The sequence below is a fragment of the Peromyscus leucopus genome, chromosome 12 (assembly GCF_004664715.2).
Source record: "Peromyscus leucopus breed LL Stock chromosome 12, UCI_PerLeu_2.1, whole genome shotgun sequence".
NCBI lineage: Eukaryota > Metazoa > Chordata > Mammalia > Rodentia > Cricetidae > Peromyscus > Peromyscus leucopus.
The window spans coordinates 76,806,363-76,827,378 of record NC_051073.1 but is presented as its reverse complement, the minus strand read 5'-3'; the positions used below and the strand labels follow the sequence as shown (position 1 = coordinate 76,827,378).

At 54.4% G+C, this 21,016-nt stretch overlaps 2 protein-coding genes across 8 annotated transcripts; one reads left to right on the top strand and one right to left on the bottom strand.

The window, feature by feature from the left end:
- Positions 1–1,963: 1,963 nt before the first annotated feature.
- On the bottom strand, positions 1,964–10,060 carry Thpo (thrombopoietin). 3 transcript variants are annotated; one of them, XM_028857566.2, is made up of 6 exons: positions 9,348–10,060; positions 7,720–7,868; positions 7,372–7,499; positions 7,034–7,120; positions 4,762–4,929; positions 1,964–4,534 (listed from the first exon to the last, which is right to left on the bottom strand). In XM_028857566.2, exons 1-6 carry the CDS (start codon positions 9,575–9,577, stop codon positions 3,869–3,871), a joined length of 1,428 nt encoding a protein of 475 aa, XP_028713399.1. In that variant the 5' UTR covers positions 9,578–10,060; the 3' UTR covers positions 1,964–3,868. The 3 variants fall into 3 exon arrangements, with proteins under 3 accessions (XP_028713399.1, XP_028713400.1, XP_037065771.1); XM_028857567.2 differs by having other exon boundaries at positions 1,964–4,522; XM_037209876.1 differs by having other exon boundaries at positions 3,937–4,517.
- Positions 10,061–11,147: 1,087 nt separating this feature from the next.
- Chrd (chordin) lies at positions 11,148–20,828 on the top strand. Of its 5 annotated transcripts, none has more exons than XM_037209875.1 (23): positions 11,150–11,704; positions 11,874–12,043; positions 12,438–12,567; positions 12,734–12,862; positions 12,941–13,040; positions 13,141–13,228; positions 13,560–13,701; positions 13,813–13,953; positions 14,035–14,117; positions 14,195–14,342; positions 14,446–14,552; positions 14,673–14,792; positions 15,297–15,453; positions 15,753–15,973; positions 16,593–16,706; positions 16,956–17,219; positions 17,308–17,401; positions 17,512–17,565; positions 17,809–17,912; positions 18,351–18,453; positions 19,143–19,297; positions 19,452–19,551; positions 19,895–20,828. In XM_037209875.1, the coding sequence occupies exons 1-23, from the start codon at positions 11,557–11,559 to the stop codon at positions 19,945–19,947; spliced, it is 2,925 nt and encodes a 974-aa protein (XP_037065770.1). In that variant the 5' UTR covers positions 11,150–11,556; the 3' UTR covers positions 19,948–20,828. The 5 variants fall into 5 exon arrangements, with proteins under 5 accessions (XP_028713396.1, XP_037065770.1, XP_028713395.1 ...); XM_028857562.2 differs by having other exon boundaries at positions 11,151–11,704; positions 11,940–12,043; XM_028857560.2 differs by having other exon boundaries at positions 11,151–11,704; positions 11,940–12,043; positions 19,892–20,828.
- The last annotated feature ends 188 nt before the right edge of the window (positions 20,829–21,016 follow it).

Below are 21,016 nucleotides of genomic sequence, written 5' to 3'. Positions count from 1 at the left end.
TCTGAAGTTGTGTGATTTTTTTTATTTTTAAATTAAAGTTTACTTTTTCAGACTCTTCTCCTGAATTGGGGGTGGAGGCATGCAGGGTTCTGCTTTTGCTGTGTAGCCCAGGCTGGCCTTGGACTCAGTCCTCCTGCTGCTGCCTTCTGAGTTCCTGGGATTTCATCACACCTGGTGTATGCAATGCTGAGTCTCAAAACCAAGGCCTTCTGTGTGCTACAAGGGAATCTGTGTGTGTGTGTGTGTGTGTGTGTGTGTGTGTGTGTGTGTGTGTGTGTGTGTACACTTCCACCATCTGGGTCCTGGGGGATTGATGTCAGGGCGAGCTCCTTTGCCTACTGAGCCTTTTTTTTTTTTTTTTTTTTTTTTTTGCTGGCCCCAGTTGGTCTCTTCTTGGTGTCTTGGGTCTGTCACAGGAGCTGGTCACCCTGCTGGGATGCCTGGGGTGTTTCCTTCCCCATCTTTTTTTTAGTCTTTACAAGAGGTGTCAGAAATAGTGTTTAGGGAAATGGGTTGAAAATGAGTGGCCTCAGCAGGGAAGCGTGGCCTCAGCAGGGAAGAGCAAAGTTGTTTTTTTTTTAAACCTTCCACAGTAGGATGTGTGTGATACATTGGGGGTTGGGATGAATCTTAATAGAATCGTTTAGTCATCCCGTGGAGTCAGGTTTTTGAGGGGTTGAAGAAAGGTGATTACAGTAGGAGACCCTCACCAGAAGTCGTGATAGAATGTCCAAGTAGACAGTAGGCCGCCCCAGCAAAGAAAAGGGCACGTAGTAGAAAAGTGCTTTTTAAAGAATTTTCAGACGTGTATTTGGATGCGTGTGAGGGAGAGCATAACTTTGAGGAGTCCCCTTCCACGACCACGTGGGTCCCAGAGATTGGACTCCCGTGGTCAGGCTTGGTGATCACCTTCAGCTGCTCAGCCTCTTACCAGCACGTGTGTGTGTGTGTGTGTGTGTGTGTGTGTGTGTGTGTGTGTGTGTGTGTGTGTGTGTGTGTGTGTGTGGTCGGGCAAGGAAGGGTGGAGTCAGCTGCACCGAAGGATCTGGTTTAGACTTTGCCTTGGTTTTGATGGTGCAGGGATCAACCCAAAGCTTACTGGGCAAGTAAGCGTCACATCGCTAAGCTGGATCTTCAGGCAAGGTCTAAAGTATTTTTTAAAAGGTGGAGTCTGAAACCCCAGCTGGTCTGAAACTTGAAGAGTCAAGGGTGACCTTGAACTTGTGATCCTCCTGCCTCAACCCACAAAGTGCTGTGCTTACAGGCATGCACCGCCACACCTAGTTTCAGGGTTAGTCTTAAGAAGGCAGATTTCAGATCGGTTTACATTGTAGAAACCAGTTTCTCAGATTAGCCCGTATCGGATGCCTGGAACGTTAGCTATGTTGCAGGTCAGCAGCCTGACTTGTCTCCTGACGCTGAGAACCCACTTTTTTGGCCTCTGCCTTATCTTGTTCTGGGTGCCAACTATTCTGTGCTGTAAAGTGTTTGGCTTGATGATGATGGTGTTTTGTTTTGTTTTTATTGTGCTGATTGAACCCAGGACTTTGTATGTGCTAGGCAAGAGCCCTACCATTGAGCTATGTCCCTGCCATGAAAATTAATTTTTGAGACAGTCTTGGCCGGGCAGTGGTGGCACACGCCTTTAATCGCAGCACTCGGGGAAGCAGAGGCAGGTGAATCTCTGTGAGTTCGAGGCCAGCCTGGTCTACAAAATGAGTTCCAGGACAGGCTCCAAAAGCTACACAGAGAAACCCTGTCTCAAACCCCACCCCGCTCCCCAGAAAAAGGAAAAGAGAGAGTCATAGTCTAGGCTGGACTAAAAGTCCTTATATAGCTGAAGGTGGCCTTGAACTCCTGATCCTCCTGTCCCTACCTTACAGGTGTTGAGTTTACAGGCCATAGTGTCCAACTTTTTTTCCCTTTTAACTTTATTATTTTTATTTGTGTGTGTGTGTGTGTGTGTGTGTGTGTGTGTGTGTGTATGTGTATGTATGTGCAAGTGTGGGCGTCAGCATGTGATGGCGTGCATAATGGAATTGGAAAACAGCTTTTGGGAATTGGTTCCTTCCGTTCCGGGGGCTCCAGGCATCAGACTCAGACCAGCTTGCACACTAAGCACTTCCACCTCCTGAGCCATCTCACTCGCCCTACGTTTATTTTTAAATGTTAAAGGTAAACCTCCTTTAGCGTTACAGCAAATTACAAATTATACGTACGTTATCCTAGAATTAGTGTGGATGAACGACTCCCTCTTGTGTAGAAACTGACACCGTGAGATTTTTGTAACTTTTTTTTTAAGCTTTGTGCATTTGTTGATTCTTCAGGTTCTGCCCACAGGGACACTTGGAGATGGCTGAATCGTCATCCCCACCACAAGCTCTGCTCTTCTACTCGAGAGCTTCTTAAGAGCGTGCTTACTCTCCAAGGACGCGGATGTCTCTCTGTTACACAGACTCACTGAAGGACCCATCAGACGGCACCACACTGGGTAGATGAATGGGCTGCCACTCAGACTGGGTGTCTTTTTTTTTTCCCCCCAGAGCTGAGGACCGAACCCAGGGCCCCAGGGCCTTGCGCTTGCTAAGCAAGGGCTCTCTACCACTGAGCTAAATCCCCAACTCCCAGGGTGTCTTTTTTATGCCTGAAGGCTGTGTGAGCATTAAGAAGCCCATCTGGCCTTGGTACCATGTGTAAAACAAATGGATAATACCATACAGAGTTCTGGGGGAGACTCTGGGGCACCTGTTGCCTCTGTGAAGCACATCTTTCCCTTGCTTTTTTTGTGGCAATGTTTGGAACTTTGAGATCCTGGCTTCTCTGCCTATGTGGTAGCCTTTCCTCCTTTTCTGTGGGACAAAAGTAAGGAAGATGCTCTCAAGCCTTCTCACAGACTGGAGTAGCTAGCAGGTTGACCCTGGCAATACAGTTTTCGGTTTTCTGCACCGTAAACTTCTATCACCAACAAAGCACTTACTTGCAGAACTCCAGAAGACTGCCTTCATATTGGGGGTTCCCAGTAGAGTTCATGGTGGTCACACAAGGCTGCTTTTTAGATGCCTGCCCTGCTCTGTGCTGGTCCTGCTGTGTGAGCTGTGGAGCCCGACTCCTGCCACTTCCTGCACTTCCGCCTGACCTCCACAGGAGGGAAGCAGGAGCCCAGGCCTGGCTAAGCTCCTGCTGAGCTGCTGATGCACTTAGCTGTTTGCTCAGCTGCCACATCCAGGTCTAGTCTTTACTGAACCGCCTGCAACGGCCTTACCTGGGGTGTGGCGTTCCCCAGGTTTCCTGTTAGCTTTCTTGGGAGGTGGGGTCCAGGAGATCTGCTGTTCCAGTGAAGAACATCCCTCCCTGACTTTAGTTGGCTTCTTCATGCTCTCATTCATTCTCCTCCAGGCTCAGTTTTGTCTCTAAACGGGCAGCCTTTCTGAGAGGTAACTTGCTGTTCCTTTAACAGGACCAGCATCCCTTGACCAGGCTCACTTAGCCTCACAGTGAGGGGAATGAGGGCACTGGGGGGCTTAAACTTGAAGCAAAGGAAACAACCTTCTTGTTTTCTGATACAATGATAATCTCTCCCTCGGTTCAGAGGCTAGGCCAGTCTAGCCCTTTGTAGAAAACACATATAGAGAATTAATGATTTTCAAATTTATACAGAAAATAGACCAAAGATAACTAGCTGCTCTGATGAATATTGCTGATAGGTTTAAAAAAAAATAGCTCCTAAAGTTTTATGACAACCTGTCCTGTGTACCCCTTTCCCAGGGAAAGCGAGACATGTACAGATGCAGTGCCCTCTCGAAGCCTCTCCTGGGGAAGGAGGCTTGTGCCTGAGAGAAGTTGCAGATGCTGGCGGTGCCCATGTCCCTCATGCTTCCTGAGACAAATTCTGGGAATGAGGGTGCACTGGGATTGGATGAGGACTGGCAGAGTTAGGCACAGGGGTGGAGGGATCAGGAAAGGGGGCATGGAACTGAGGTGGGGACCTGTGGGTGGGCAAGGTAGGTGAAGGAGAGAAGAGTGTGTGTCCATCAGCATGGAGAGGAGGAGGAGGAGGAGGATATCCACTTTGGAGGCTGAGTGGCAGGGAGCCTTTGTTCAAAGCTCCTGGCAGAATGTCTGGGGCTTCCACGGTCTGAAGTGAGGCGGCAGCCCGAGTTCCATTCACAAGTCCGTGTGTCCTGTTGAGGTATCCAGGGATTTGGTGTGGGAACCTGGAGGTTTGATTCAGCTGGCCAGGGACAATCTTGGTTCTGAGTCCTTGAAGCCTGCTCAGAAGCCCAGGGCCAGGAGTTCCGGCTAAGACACTGAAGTTCGCCTCCAACAATCCATAAGTCCTGTTTGGGAGCTCGTTTAGGGTGAGGAGTTGGGAGGTACCGCTTGGGACAGCTGTGGTGGGCGGAGCCCGTCGGACACAGAGGGCGGGGCCATCGGCCAGCAGCAGGAAGCGCACCTTTCCTCGCAGCAGTTGTTGCAAGTTCACGAAGATGGCGTTGGGATCCCTGTGAGCTGTGGTCCTGCCCTGTGGGGGAAGCTGAGGGCAGAGGATGGGCCTGAGCCCAGAGAGCAGGCCCACATACCAGCCCCTCTTGACTAAGGAGAAAAAGTTCATTGCCAGCAGCCAGGTGTCCCGGCTGGGAGGCAGCACTCCTTATGGGTCAGCCTTTCCACACTGAAGGTACCCAGAATCCCTTGTCTCCCCAGGTCTTTAGAGGGACTGAGTAAGGGTAGTTTCTAGAGATCTCTAGACTGCGGACTTACCTGGGTTCCCAGGAGGCCTTGCAGGGCTCCCAAGAGGAGGCGAACCTGCCCAGAAAGCTGTCCCAGCAGGGATGAGAGGCAGGAGGGTTCCAGCTGTGCCCGGGCTGCCATCACTCCCTCCAGTAGAAGGGTCACTGCCCCTAGAATGTCCTGTGCCTTGGTCTGTTCCTGGGAAATTGGAGAGAAGTGGACTGCTTCAAAAAACGTGCTAATAATGGGTGGGGAGCCCATAGGAGTAGCCAGCGGAATGAATCATAGGAGCTGAGAATTGGACAGGATGAGGATCCCACCCATCACAGGAATTCCTTTGCAGTCTCCTCACAACTGGCCTCTGCTTTAGTAACTCCACTGTCCATCAACCTAGTCTGATCTTGCTAGACTTTTGGTCAGAAAGCCACCCCACCGTAGTGCAGCTTTTAACTCTAGGCTGCAGGGCTGCAAGCCTATTCTTTCTGCTACAAAATTGTTGTACTACAGCACTTCTAAGCCAAACGTAGCAACAAGACTGTCATAATAACCGCCAAGATGATGGGAGGGGACTTGACAAATGGCAGAGCTGGGTATGTGGCACATGCCTATAATCCCAGCGCCTGGGGGGCTGACACAGAAGGATCGCAAGTTCAGGGCCAGCCTGGAATACGAAGTAAGACCCTGTTCCAAACACAGAGCTAGAGCTGTGATCCGTAGTACTCATCCTTGGTAGTACTCATCCTTCTCCAGACCCAGGACCCCAGGAGACTTGAAAAGGAAGGGTGTTCTAGGGTGTGCCAGCATGTGCCACCTGGCTTGATTTTGCTTTTATTTCTTTCTCTCTTTCTTTCTCTCTCTCTTTCTTTCTTTCTCTCTTTCTCTCTCTCTCTCTCTCTCTTTCTTTCTTTCTTTCTTTCTTTCTTTCTTTCTTTCTTTCTTTCTTTCTTTCTTCCTTCCTTCCTTCCTTCCTTCCTTCCTTCCTTTCTTTCTCCTTCCTTCCTTCCTTCCTTTCTTTCTCCTTCCTTCCTTCCTTCCTTCTTTCTTTCTTTCTTTCTTTCTTTCTTTTTTCCGGGACAGGGTTTCTCTGCGTAGCTCTAGCTGTCCTGGAACTTGCTCTGTAGACCAGGCTGGCCTCGAACTCACAGAGATCCGCCTGACTCTGCCTCCCGAGTGCTGGGATTAAAGGCATGCACTACCACCGCCCAGCTTTGCTTTTATTTCTTGAGACAAAATCTCACTGTAGAGCCTGGGCTAGCCTGAAGCTCATCTCTCCACGCCACCCTGTGAGCTGCTGGGATCCCTAGTTTGTGTCACCGTGCCCAGCAGAGGTTTGAATCCCGATCTTGCCTTTATTTTAGTGGTACTTTCTGCTTTGTGTCATCTGTGGGCGGCAGATCCGACTGCCTTCATGCCGACTAAGGTTGAGGAGCCACTGAGATGGCTCAGAGGGTAAAGGTGCTTGTGGTCAAGCTTGATGACCTGACTTCAATCTCGGGGACTAACATGGTAGAAGGAAAGAACGACCCTTACAGATTCTCCTCTGACCTCCATATGTACACCATGGCATGCCCACCCCCATTTATAAATAAATGCATTAAAAAAGATTGCAGAAGAAAAAGAATAGGTCAAGTGTATAGTCATAAGAGGTTCTAGCCAGCTTCTTATGGCATTCAGTTTCACATCTATTTAGCGCGCGCGCACACACACACACACACACACACACACACACACACACATTTTGAGATAGAATCTCATCCCTGGCTGGCCTTGAACTCACAGAAATCTGTTTGTCACTGCCTCCTGAGTGCTGAGATTAAAGGCATGAGTCACCATGCCCAGCCTATTTGATATACTGGTCAGAAATGTGTCACCATTTCCCCAAGATCTCATCATAGATGAATGTAAATTGGGTTAAGGTGGCCAAGTTGAAGGTAAGATTTTTAGGGAACTCAAGAATTTTAGGAGGCTGGAGAGATGGCTCCGTAGTTAAGAGCACTTGCTGCTTTTCCAGAGGACCCAGGTTCTGTTGCTAGCATCCAGGCAAAACACCTGTACACATTAAAAAGGGGGGTGGGTGGGTTCCAAGGCTGAGGAACAGTAGGGATCTGATGACGACAGGATTTAGGGAAAGAAAAGTAAGAGATTCCCCCCTCCCTTTTCTCTTTTTGAGAAGGGGGTCTCACTCTAGCCCAACCCAGCCTGGACTCAGTACATCCTAGGCTGGCCTTAGACCGAAGGCCAGCATCCTGCCTCAGCCTACACCTTGCATGTGTGAGGTAAGCAGTCCATGGCTGCCTCTTACCGTCTGGCCTTTCCATTCTCCCAGGCTGAAGTCCACAGCAGGCAACAGGACGGGCGTAGACAAAGGGTTGATGTCAGGGCACTGACTCTGGTAAGAAAGATGGAGAGGAGGGAAAAAAGCTGAAATCGAGAGCAGGGTGGTGGCCCGTGGCTGAGGTGGCCTCTCTTAGTCCCACGCCCATACTAGAGCTTCTACGAGACTCCAGCGCAGATCACAGCCCTTGCCAGGGAGGGGCCGAGACATGGTGCACCAAACAGCAACACTGGAGTGAGAGGAAGTGAAAGAGTGGGTACCTTCTCAGTTAAGAGGATAGGAGGCATAGTGCTTGGGATGCTCACCAGCCGGCTGTGAAGGAGATGGGAGTCACGGAGCAGTTTATTGAGGAGTCTTGGGTCACAGGCAGGAGGAGCTGGGCTGGACAGAGTTAGTCTTGCAGTAAGGAGAAGCATGGCCACTAGGAGCAGATCTTCGAAGTGAAGTTGAAGGGTCGACAAAGAGAAAATCATTCTTAGGTGGTGACTCGGATTCCCATTTGGGAGCCAGACTTGAAATACAGGTGTCTGCTGCTGTCCAGGCAAACACCCTTTCTTGGGAGATGGGGTTTCCCAGCCCTCTGCTCATACAGCATCGTCCCCACCTCCTACCCTGCCAAGCCCTTCTTGAACTTGTTCCGAGGGTTTTCTTACCAGTCAGCTCCATTCTGGCCAGGGTGTCTGGCTGGAGGGGCTCCCTGGATGGGGCCTCTCCCCTGAATCTTTCCTGGGGCCATGGAGGCGGCTTGAACTCTTGCACTTCTGCAGAGTGGTTGGGGCACAGGTGGGCTAAGGAATCTGTCCTGAAAATGACAGAAATAATGAATCTTCCCTCAGGTTTCAAAGAAAAGACTGCGTGGCATGGGGAGACACGTGCTCCAGGGCCCCGGAGCTGCTGGCTGGCCGGGGCCAGAGCTGTTAGCACCCCAGCTGCTCCCATGTTTCCTTGTGACTGAAGCATATAGTGTCTCTTTGTCAGGGCTCTTCAGTGACTCTGACGGGGTCTCGGTGCTCCGTCTACCAATTGTCCTTCTGAGAGCAGCAAGACATGACATATACACACATTCCTTTTTTTTTTTTTTTTTTTTTTTTGGTTTTTCGAGACAGGGTTTCTCTGCGTAGCTTTGCGCCTTTCCTGGAGCTCACTTGGTAGCCCAGGCTGGCCTCGAACTCACAGAGATCCTCCTGGCTCTGCCTCCCGAGTGCTGGGATTAAAGGCGTGCGCCACCACCACCCGGCCACACACATTCTTTAATTGGACTCAAATTCTGAGCAACCTTGGTTGTTAGTGGGTGAGAATGTGGGATGGGGATCGAGAAGGGACGCGTTGTGCAAACCCGGAGAAGAGTAGAAAATGGCTTCTCTGCTAAGAGGAGGAAGTGGCAGGTGGCACATGTGTTGAAAGTGGGTCTGAGGCAGGAGATTGGTAAAGAAATAATGGACTGCCAAAAGCAGGAATTAAAAGAGATATGGGCTTCTCATTCTTTTCCTATTTGCCCCACACACAAATAAAACCTGGGACTCCTCTTTGGACTGCCAAGTTCGGAAATGCCCCCTTTTCAAATCAAAGGGCTCACCGTACGAGGACTTCCTTCCTGAGGCAGTGGCCCAGGATGAGGCACTGAGAGCAGAATGCAGCCTACCTCACGTAGCTTATCTCGCCTTAGACACTTGCCAATGCATCTGTCTCAGCCGCACCTGCCTCCCCGCCCCCTCCAGGTCCCTTCCAGTGTCTTCTTAGGACCCCCGCTTTTCACAAGTTGAGCAAAGAGGCCTTAAGATCCTCCTCTTTTCACAAGTTGAGCAGAGGCCTGCACCTGATTCAATATTGGGATCTCCTGTAGGTCTGTCAACATCCACAAGCCTCCTCCCATTACCCTCTTCTTGCGCCTTGGCTCACCTGACCCAGCTTTCCCAGTCCCAGGATTCAGAACCTTAAGCTAACAAGAATGACCATATGAGAATGGGGATTAGGATTATGTCCCTTAGTGCAAAGTTCTCTAGCCCCACACCCACTTCTTTTCTTCTTTTCTCATGGCCCGGAGGCAGCCAGGACTGTTCTGAGTTCTACCAAGTCTGTGAATAGTCCCTCATAAACCAGTACCCAACCCCCTTTCCCGGCTCTGTCCCGCTCCTCCCATTCTGGGAAGGCTCCACTCTTCTTGACAAAGGTCAGTGCCTGTAGGTTCCAGTGTGCCTGCCCCTCCCCCAGTCAAGAGCCCGGTTCTGTTCTGTTCTTCAAACCATACCCTCACTTAACCCCAAATGTGCTTGTCACTCACCGGCTGGAGAAGGGCTCCAGGACCAAGGTGCACAGCAGGCCGCACTCTGGGGAGCAGGTAGGTAGGAAGACACTCTTGGGGCACAGCCCCTCCTCTGCCGTGGGGTCACAAGCCTGCCCAGGCCACTTCCACCCAATCAGAAAGCCCAGAGCCACCAAGCCCTGGTGAAGGCCCCGGAAATGACGAGTTCTTTTCCTACTTACTGGAACTGGAGCCCCTGCCTGGACCATGGTCCATGAATGGAGCCCAGCTCTTCCACCCACACACGCTCCAGAGAGGGTTTACATAGGGGGAGCTGTCTCATGTCCTACATGCACCAAGGGATATGAGAACCTGGGATCTGGCTGAGGGGGCAGGAGAGGGTTAGTCCAGGAGAATTCATTTGTCCATGGGAAAGAGAGGTCTTGTTTTAGATTGATGGAGTTTCAGCTCCTGGCTCTCCAAATTTCTTTTCCCTGAACACTATACCTGCTATCGAAATCCAACAGCTCTCTAGCTTTCCTGGCATTTCCCTTTCCAACAGGCAGTTTAGGTGTTGCCTATATTAGGGAATGACCCTGTTATAGGAAAGAGGGTATGGGCAGTTGGAGGGAGCTGGGGAGTGAAGGGGTATGCACCTGGTTAAGACTGGCCCCAAAGCATGCCTTTAATCCCAACACTTGGGAGGCAGAAGCAGGTGGATCTCCATGAGTTTGAGGATAGCCTGGTCTACCTAGTGAGTTCTAGGCTCGCCATGGCTACATAATGAGAACCTGTCTAAAAAGGAAAGAAAAGCAGACAGATGGACTGGACTCAGATGCCTTTCTTTCTACTGGGGGCACAGGCACCTGGACATCTAAACACACTTAGCTCTGTGTGCAAGCCTGCCCTTGATTGCCCAATGGCTCTCTCCCATTCCTACCGCTCTACATGTGACAAGAGAAATAACCAGGCCCATCTGTCCCTGTCTTAGGGAAGACAGCTGCTGAGCCTCCCCCACAAACAACTCTCTGCTGGCTCCTCTCTTTCTTCCTTTGGCCCAGGCTCTAGCTCCCGTGCATCCTCCTCAGACCCTGTCTCCCCACAGTCTCTGTCCCCAGGGATCTCCTGGCCTGACCTTGTGCTGGCTCCCTTGTTCTTCCTCGGGCTTTCTCCTTCGCCTACTCTGAGGATGGGCTGTCCACTAAGGAGTATGGCCCAGATCCCGGAATTCTCCAGTTCAATAAGAAGAGATGCCTCCTAAGATTAGGATCCTGGTGCTGGGATAGTGGGAAGAATGGTGGGGGTGGAGGAGGTGGGGAGGCAGGACTAGAGACGCAGGACAAAGGAGGCTGAGAATGAGCTGGAGAGGATGAGCTTGGATGAAGGAAAAGGGTGAAAGCCAGGAGATGGTCGGATGAGCTTGTGACCAGGTTACAAGGTGTGAGGGAGTTATTACTCCACTGGGTGGGGGGGGGGCACTTCTTGATTCGGGCTTGGTCCCTGTCCCTGGGAACTCCAGAAAGAGAGAGAAGAGACCCTAGAAGGGAGGAACAGACAGTGAAAGAAGGAGGGGGCTGTGGGTCTTAGGCAGGGGAAGATCGCTGTCCCTTTCAAAGACAAGTCATCATCCTCCAGCGGCCCATCCTGCCCATGACTGGTACAGGCCAGAGGCCCAGCCTCTGCCCTTTCACTAGCCCGAGGCTCCGGTTTTGGGATGGACACCACAGGGGTGGCCGCAAGGAGTGTGTGTGGGGGGTGTCAAAGCCCGCCTCTCCTCCCCCTCTTTGCGCCCCCTGGTTCCTCCCTTCCCCCTGCCCACTCCGCTCCCCCCTCCTCCAGTCCCTCCCTCCTCCCCTGCCGGGTCCCAGCCTGTCCCCCTCCCCCACTCGCGATCCGGCCGCCGCTGCTGGGCCGGACCCCCCGGGCTCAGCCGGGCTCCTTGCGGAGCCGCCGCCGCGCCCCGTTTGCTGAAGAGGAGGCCCCGGGCCGGGACTCCTGGCGCGGGCATAAAACGGGCCGGAGCCGGCGCCTGGGGCACTAGAGCGGCTTACGGCCCGGGTCAGCGCCCAGCCGCCCGCGTCCTCCCGCCCCGCCCGGCCGGGAGCGGACTCGGCGACTGAGAGCCGAGCCCCTCGCCACTGCCCCCCTCCTGGCCCCGGCCCCCTCCCGCCGGCCCGCCTCCGGTCCGGCCCTACTCCCTCTCCTGCTCCCTCCTCCCGCCCGCCTCCCCAGCTGTCCGCTCCGCGTCATGCCGAGCCTCCCGGCCCCGCCGGCCCCGCGGCTGCTCCTCGGGCTGCTGCTCCTCGGCTCACGGCCGGCGGGTGGCACTGGTCCCGAGCCCCCCGCGCTGCCCATCCGTCCCGAGAAGGAGCCGCTGCCTGTTCGCGGAGCGGCAGGTAGGTGGGCGCCAGCGGGAGGCGCGGGCGGGGAGTCTAGCTCGGGGCAAGTCTGCACGCACCGGGAGAGGGCCCCGGGCGCAGGTGGCTCGGCGCAGCGGGAGGGCGGGAGGGGTAAGCAGAGGCGGCAGGGCGCACGGTGCCAAGGGACCCAGGGCCTGGCGGGCAGAGCCCGGAGCAGGCATTACGGCACGAGCAACCGGACAGCGGCCGCCAGCCAAGCCCGTCCCCACAGGCTGCTCCTTCGGCGGGAAGGTCTATGCCTTGGACGAGACGTGGCACCCGGACCTGGGGGAGCCTTTTGGGGTGATGCGCTGCGTGCTGTGCGCCTGTGAAGCGGTGAGTGGATACCGCAGCTGCCCGCCCTACCCTAGAGGGTAGCGGAACGCTGGCGTCCTAAGCCGTGGTAGACTCGGAGATGCTCAGGGGAAGGCTGGTCCTCAAATCCGGGGAAACTCCTTTCAAGTCTGCGGTGTTGACAGTTATTGATCGCCCACTATGTGACTGGCTTTTAGCCAACTTCCCCCCTCCCATTGCAACCGTGCTAGATAAATGGCATTATTAGCCTTACTTTGCAGACAGGGACGCCAAGGCTCTGAGAAGTTAAGAAACTTGTCCAGGGCCATGTAACTTGTAAATAGCAGAGTTGACTGATTCCAGCAGAGGATCTTATCCTGGCGGCTGATGGTTGCACGTTACACTCACTTAATTTCCCTGTGTTCTCTGCCATCAGCCTCAGTGGGCTCGCCGTGGGAGGGGCCCTGGCAGGGTCAGCTGTAAGAACATCAAACCCCAGTGCCCCACCCTGGCCTGCAGGCAGCCGCGCCAGCTGCCAGGACACTGCTGCCAGACCTGCCCGCAGGGTGAGGCCCGATGTGCCCCGTGTTGAGGGTGGGTGGGTGGGTGGGAGGCTCCACACTAGGTTCTGTGCAGCTTGAATCGCTGAGGATGACTGGCCCTCCTGGTACCCTGCTGGAGCTAGAGGTCTTATTCCTTAAACCCCCACCCCCAACCCCACCCCCGACACAGAGCGCAGCAATCTAGATCGACAGCCGGCTGGCCTAGTCTTCGAGTATCCAAGGGACCCAGAGCACCGCAGTTACAGTGATCGAGGGGAACCTGGCGCTGGGGAGCGGACACGTGCTGATGGCCACACGGGTAGGTGGGGGTGGGGGTGCGCCTGACGAACTTTGGGGCTGGTGGCAAGGGTTGACAGGCCATCTTCTCTTCTCCTAGACTTCGTGGCGCTGCTGACAGGACCCCGGTCGCAGGCGGTAGCTCGCGCTCGAGTCTCTCTGCAGCGCTCAAGTCTTCGCTTCTCTATCTCCTTCCAGCGGTGAGACAGGGCAAAGAGCCAGGGCTAGGGGTAGTTAATGGGGGCGGGAAAGGGGAGCCTGGAGATTCCGGATCCAATCGCACTGGACCTTTCTTCACAGGCTGGACCGCCCCAGCAGGGTTCGGTTCACAGATCCCACAGGCAGCATCCTGTTTGAACATCCTGCTTCCCCAACCCAGGATGGCCTGGTGAGATGATGCCCTTTATGAGTGCTTATCCAAAATGGGCACTTGCTGAGGGCAGGCTTTGCATCGCCTCCTTTGGTTCTCATAACAGCCCAGTGGGAGAAAGACCCTGACATTATGATGCCCATTTTACAGAGGAGGGAACTGAGGCTCAGAATAGCAGAATGTGATTTGTTCAAGGTCATTTGGCTAGTAAGTGGTAAGCCAGGACTTAAACTCAAGGATCCTGGGTCCTTCTTAGGAGGGTCTGGGGTCTCCTCCCTCGTCAGGACTGGGCCTCTCAGCTGGCTTGTCCTGTATACTGACAGTAGACTTTCTTGTCTCTTTGCTCTAGGTTTGTGGGGTGTGGCGGGCAGTGCCTCGGCTGTCTCTGAGGCTCCTAAGGGCAGAACAGTTGCATGTAGCCCTTGTGACACCTACTCACCCTTCAGGAGAAGTCTGGGGGCCTCTCATTTGGCAAGGTGCTCTGGCTGCAGGTAGGGGAGTAAGCAGTTCTCAGATACAGGGCTGAACCTTCTCTATCCCAAGGGGTGGGTGGAACTCAAGAGAGGGTTTTCTGATGCCTGTTGTGGTCCTCCATTCCCCAGAGACCTTCAGTGCCATCCTGACTCTGGAAGGCCCACAGCATCGGGGTGTGGGGGGCATAGCCCTGCTCACCCTCAGCGACACAGAAGACTCCTTACATTTTTTGCTGCTCTTCCGGGGTCTGCTGGGACCCAGGAATGGAGGTAAGCCGCGGAGAAGACGTCCATGGGAGTATAGGGAGGGTGCTCATCTTTCAGAAATGCTCACATGTGCAGCCCTTGCAGGACTAGCTCAGGTTCCCCTGAAGCTTCAGATTCTCCACCAGGGACAGCCACTTCGAGAGCTCCAAGCCAACACCTCGGCCCAGGTAAGGGAAGGCCTGCATCCTGCTGCTGCTCGCTCTGGCCTCTTGCTGTGGCCCACCCCATTGCACTCTGTTCCCAGGAGCCAGGGTTTGCTGAGGTGCTGCCCAGCCTTACAGACCAGGAGATGGACTGGCTGGCGCAGGGGGAGCTGCAGATGGCCCTGGAGAGGGCAGGTGGGCCAGAGCTGCGCATCAGTGGATACATTGCTGCCAGGCAGAGCTGCGATGGTGAGGCAGGGTGGGACTCGGCGCTGTGGGTAGATGTGGGAGAGAGTCCCCGGGGGGTTCTGGGTGTGGGCAAGCCTGCTGCCCCCTGTCTTGCCCCCTGCAGTCCTTCAAAGCGTCCTCTGTGGGGCTGATGCCCTGATCCCAGTCCAGACGGGGGCTGCTGGCTCGGCCAGCTTGATCCTGCTAGGAAATGGCTCCCTGATCTATCAGGTAAGAGTCAGAAGCCGTAGGAGGTAGGGAGGACAGCAGGGGAGAGCCTTGACCCGCAGCGGGAAAGGCCCTAGGTCTTGGCTGGCAATCCAATTGCCCTCCCCCAACCCTGCCCACCAGGTGCAAGTGGTAGGTACAGGTAGCGAGGTGGTGGCCATGACACTGGAGACCAAGCCTCAGCGGAAGAACCAGCGCACTGTCCTGTGCCACGTAGCTGGACTCCAGCTGGGAGGACACATGGTGAGGGCCCCAGGCAGAGTTGTGCCAGGGCTGCCAATACATGGGCTGCGGGAAGCCAGGTTGGTTGAGTAGGGGTATGCAGTATCGTTTACACACCCATGGGCTCTCTCAAGGAGCCTTTGATTCATGTGACACATTTTAGAAAACCTTAGGCTGGGACCCTGCCCTCCTCCTCAGCAAGCTCACAGTTAAACAGGAGACTGCGGCCAGGGAGAACAGTGAGATAGATGCTTTGCTCCCTTGGAGTGTTTAGTGTCAGGCATTGCCCTGGTTGCTTTATTTATGTATTTTGTGACCTTCACAGTACCCTTCGACAGATGAGTAACTCTTCAAGGGTTGTGATGTGGCTAGGAAGTGGCAGAAGAGGGTCTTGACACTTGCCCTGCAGAGTTCTTGCCCAGCATTATTGGCACGAGGAAGGACATATGTGTGTAGTGGAGGCATGAACTTGGAAAGGCCTTGGGACCTGAAAGCTGAGAGGGCTCATCCTTCTCTGACCCCTAGGCTGTGGGTATCTGCTCTGGCCTGGGTGCCCGAGGGGCTCATATGCTGCTGCAGAATGAGCTGTTCCTGAATATTGGCACCAAGGACTTCCCAGATGGAGAGCTCCGGGGGCATGTGACTGCCCTGCCCTACAGTGGGCACAGTGCCCGATACGACAGTGAGTGCCTCAGTCCGCCTGCCCGCCTGTATCCCCTGACCTGTCATCCGAGCATCTAAGGGAAGGCACCAGGGAGCCAGAGCCTCACCTGCCCTCCTCTGCCCGAGCTCTGGCTGGCATTGAGAGAGGTGGGGATGCATAGGGTGCTGCCGCTGGCCAATCCTCCCCGTTAGCATCGTACGGGGATTCTGTGCTGGTCCCCAGGCCCCGGGCTGATGGACAGTGCCTTCTTCCAATCCCCGGAGAGATGGGGTGTGCTGACTCTCCTCAGCTCTCATCTCTCACCTGTTTGGATTCAGGATTGCCTGTGCCCCTGGCAGGGGCGCTGGTGCTGCCCCCTGTGCGGAGTCAGGCAGCAGGTCACGCCTGGCTCTCCCTGGATACGCACTGCCACTTACACTATGAGGTGCTGCTGGCTGGACTTGGTGGCTCAGAGCAAGGCACCGTCACTGCCCACCTCCTCGGGCCTCCTGGGATGCCAGGACCCCAGCGGCTGCTGAAGGGATTCTATGGCTCAGAGGTAAGGGAATAGAGATAAGGAGAAACTTGGGCATTTTCTGCTCTTTAGCGTGAAGGGCGGTGTGGGTCTGTGGTTGGGGTGGAGAGAGCAGGCAGCCTGGTATAGAGTGGGCGTGGCCTTAAGTGTCAATCAGGCCTAGGTATAAATCAGACTCAGCTTTATTATGTATGCATTTTCTTTTCTGTGTCCTTTGTCCCAAATGATCCCCAGGATAGAGGTCCCAAGTCTCTAAAGAAGTAGGCGGGATGGACCATGCCTCTGAAGTGGTGTGGGCTGCTGTAGACTTGGGGTCAGAGAGACCTGGCCTCCATCTTAGAGACCTTAAATCTCTTGGGTCTGTTTCTTCGCCTGTAAACTGGTGACAGTAGGCTTGGTCCTAGAGTGCTTTGTGGGGCTGGAGAGGTGGCTCAGCGGTGTGGCTGATCTCCTGGAGGACCCAGTTTCAGTTCCCAGTGCTCATATGGTAGCTCACAACCCTCTGTCACTCCAGCTCCAGGGAATCCAACACCCTCTTCTGGCCTCTGTGGGCAGCAGGCCCGAAAGCACTCATACGCATAGAATAAACTGTTAGGGAACCCTAAAGTGCTGTGTTTCTGTCCTTCACTTGGTCTGTCTGCAGGCCCAAGGTGTGGTCAAAGACCTGGAGCCCACATTGCTGCGGCACCTGGCACAGGGCACCGCCTCCCTGTTGATCACCACCAAGAGCAGCCCCAGAGGGGAACTCCGTGGGCAGGTAGGCGGGGCTGGTGCCGTTGCTTCTGCTCTCCGACCCCTAAGGTGGGGGTATTAAATTCTGGCTAGTGATAAGCATGAAGCCACACGGGTGCATAAGGAGGTTGGCAGCCTACCGCCCTCGCTTTGCGGCTGGGGTGAGCACTGAGGTGAATAGTCTCTGCCTGGGCACTCCCGTCGACCGCCAGCAGCGGCTGTTAGAGATGTGAGGGGGAGCCCCAGTCCAGCCTCAGTTTCCCTCTCTTCACAGGTGCACATTGCCAGTCAGTGTGAGGTGGGGGGTCTGCGCCTGGCCTCAGAAGGAGTGCGGATGTCAGTGGCTCCAAATGGAGAGGCAGCAACATTGCCGATGTTGCCTGCTGGGCCTGGGCCTGAAACCCCAGTGCCAGCCAAACATGGCGGCTCCGGGAGGCCCCGAGACCCTAACACATGCTTCTTCGAGGGGCAGCAGCGCCCCCATGGGGCTCGCTGGTCACCCAACTATGACCCACTCTGCTCACTCTGCACCTGCCAGGTAGGATGTCCGGGTAGGGCACAGTTGGCCACAGGGTCTGGAGCAAGGGGACCCAGCACACCTTCCAAGCCTTGGCCCCTCTCTACAGAGACGAACAGTGATCTGTGACCCTATAGTATGCCCACCACCAAGCTGCCCCCACCCAGTGCAGGCGCTGGACCAGTGCTGTCCCGTGTGTCCAGGTGAATGTTCTGCAGGGGAGGACAGGTAGTGGAGGGGCATCCACGGGAGAGGAGTGCTCTTGGGCGGGAAGCAGGGACCACTCTGCCTCACCCCTTCTTTGTCTCCACAGAAAAGCAACGCAGCAGAGATCTCCCCGGGCTACCGAACCTGGAACCAGGAGAGGGTGAGATGGGAGGGGTGGGTTCAGGGGTGAGAAGATCCAGAGAAGCCGTCGGGTTGGGGCAAGGGGCCAACAGAGTGTGTGCCTGGGGGAAGCTGAGGCGCACAGGTTCTAAGCGAACCCGATAGTCCTCATTAGTGTTTACTGGCTCTTGGCGTAGCCTGGTGTGGGACTGGCCTGAGGCTTGGTTGTGGGCCCAGCTGGCAAGACCAGGACTAATGGCAGCTGGGTACTCTTCCCCACCAGGCTGCTATTTTGATGGTGACCGGAGCTGGAGGGCAGCGGGTACCCGGTGGCACCCGGTTGTGCCCCCCTTTGGCTTAATCAAGTGTGCTATCTGTACCTGCAAGGTATGGCTACATGATCTTCTCTGGTGTCGCAACCCAGTCGGGTCTGCAGACACAGGGAGGGGGCTGCCTAGAGAGCAAAACCTGTCTTTGGCGAGGAGGCCTCAGGATGGTATTGTGACAAACGGTCCCGTGGGGTTTGAGAGCAGATTTCCTGTAGGAGAGGGTGAAAAACGGACAGGTACACATTTTGGATGTGCCAGCTGACTGACTTCATGTGACCTTTGGTGCTTTCTGAATTTCCATAAGCCCCACTTTCCTCTCCTGTGGACAAATGAGGCACACTACCTTAGGAGATACACTGAGGATTTGAATTCGGATCTAAGGCAAACTCAGGCCTCTGAGTAAAAGGCCGCACATGTATTTCACCTGAGGTGGGAAAGGAGAGAGGAGGGTTATGACTGCCTCTCCCTGACACCCTTTCTCAATGGATACCTGCAGGGGGCCACCGGAGAGGTGCACTGTGAGAAGGTGCAGTGTCCTCGCTTGGCCTGTGCCCAGCCTGTCCGTGCCAACCCCACTGACTGCTGCAAACAGTGTCCAGGTGAGAGGCTTGCTCACTGAGGCCTCACCTTGGGGTTGGGGTAGACCCTGACCTGTGTTTGGGGTGTGTGATGGGGACGGGAAAGGAGCTTCTCACTTACCAAGCGCTGCTTATGCCTACTCTGGAGCTAAGAACAGCAGAGAGGATGTGCATGTATGCAGAGTGAGGTGATGGGGTCCAGTCCCATCAACCCAGCCATCCATGCATCCATCTACCTACCCATTTGTCCATCTGTCCATCCATCCATCCATCCATCCATCCATCCATCCATCCACCTAACCAGTCACCCATCTACCTAGTCACCTACCATCTATCTGTCTATTCATCTGTCCATCTGTCCATCCATCCATCCATCCATCCATCCATCCATCCATCCATCCATCCATCCACCTACCTACCCAGCCATCCATCTACCCAGCTACCCACCATCCATCCATCCATTATCATCTATCTACTCCATCTGTAATTCATCCATCCATTCACTCATCCATCTTTCATCCATCCATCCACCCATCCATCCAATATCTATCCACTCCATCTGTAATTCATCCATCCATTCACTCATTAATCTCCCATCCATCCAAAATTATCACCTATCAAGTACCAGACACTATTCATTGGTAGGGATTCAAAGAGAGGTGAAGTTAGTTGACTCTTCTGGACTGACTTTGTCTTTTCTTTCCCAACAGTAGGGTCAGGGACCCAGGCCAAGCTGGGAGACCCCATGCAGGCTGATGGGCCTCGGGGGTGTCGCTTTGCTGGGCAGTGGTTCCCAGAGAACCAGAGCTGGCATCCATCAGTGCCCCCCTTTGGGGAGATGAGCTGTATTACCTGCAGATGTGGGGTAAGTTTGGGGGACTTGCATGAGGTGGGCAGTATGTGCTTGACCTGGAGCAGGGAAGCCTTCTCAGGGAGATTCCTAGAGATGGCTTTTCCTGAAGAGGCTGAAGACTATAATGTGCTGTGAGGAACCTCAATGTCTCTCCATCCTGCACCAGGCCGGGGTACCTCATTGTGAGCGAGATGATTGCTCCTTGCCACTGTCCTGCGGCTCAGGGAAGGAGAGTCGATGCTGTTCCCACTGCACAGCCCAAAGGTGTAAGTGAGGAGGCTGGGGCAGCTGCTGTGGGCTGCCCATAGGTACCCGGGAGGGATGGGTGCCCCTGTGGAGGTGGGAACTATGGTCTGCTTTACAAGTGCCGCCGTCCCAGCCCGCCCCTCCAGGCTAGTCACTTATTGCCGTTTCTTTACAAATGGGGTTTCTGAAGCTTGGGGCAAGCAACTGGACGACAGTTATGCAGGTGGTATGTGCTGACTTGTTTGGACAATTTGGGCCTTTCCGGGACTGGATCAGAAATCTTGTGCCTGGTCCCCTATGCCTTCCTCCAGGACACCCTGCTCCCCGTCTCCTTCACCATTCACCCCCTTCTGTCTTCAGCAGCCTCTGAGACTAGAACCCTTCCAGAGCTGGAGAAGGAAGCTGAGAGCTCCTAGGGAGCATCTGGAAGGCCACATGACCAAGAGGATGGGCCTGAGCTGGGAGAAGGGGGTGCTGAGGACCTTGACTCTCCTGTGGGAAGCCCAGTGCCTTGAGCACCTCTGCTCTGCTTCTTCTCCTCCCTACTACCTCTGGGAACCACAAGTCTCCAAGGGCAAAGACTGCTGGGCCGGACCAAGGCCGTAGCCACGCTAGCTCCTGCCCTGTTACTCTTGGCCTCTGCTCCAGAAGCCTAACTCTTCTTCTGTACATAATGCCACTGGCTTATTGGGATTTTTAATTTATCCTCACTCAGCACCAAGGGTTCCCTCACACCATTCCTGCTGCCCCCTGAGCTGAGCAGAGTCATTATTAGAGATTTTTGTATTTATTAAAACATTTTTTTTTCAGTCTTTGGGTTTGAGGTAGGCTCTTTGTGGCTAGGGCCCTGAGTGGGCCCCAGCGAAGAAAGATCTGAAAGTAGGAGGTGAGAGGGGAGTCCCGGGCCCAGATTCTTTCTGCCCCTGGGAGCTGGAAGGGGCTTAGGGAACAGGATGGCTAGCAGATGTGTAGCATGTCTAGGTTCCATAAAGAGGGTTGGGACTGCCCATCGAAGGGGGTGGAGTACCCAAAGTCAAGGTAACCTCAAGCTGAGTTCCCCGTGGCTGGCATTTTTGCTGATGCCATGTCTGAAGCTGCTCCAGGAAGAAACAAAAGTGCCCCCTCCCTGCCCCCAGCCTCTATCCTTTGTCTAAAGTGAGGTACACAATTTCCTTCCCGAAAACAGTTGTTGGCTGACTGGTTCAGGGGCAAGCCCAGATCAGAGCGAACTGGAATCAGCCCTGATCTAGTTAAAACTGAGCACATCTTGAGATAAACCACTGTGTGAGCAGAACAACACGAGACTCCTTCCTTTACCTTTTCCTGTTTCCCCATATCCCTGCCACCAGGCACCGGATGCTCCTTCAGGCCCCTAGAGAAACAAGGGCAAAATGCTAGAAATCATACACATACATGTATAAATAATTCAGGATACATCTGGTAGGGTGGAGGGAGGGAGAGGTCAGAACTGCTAGTGTCAGGTCC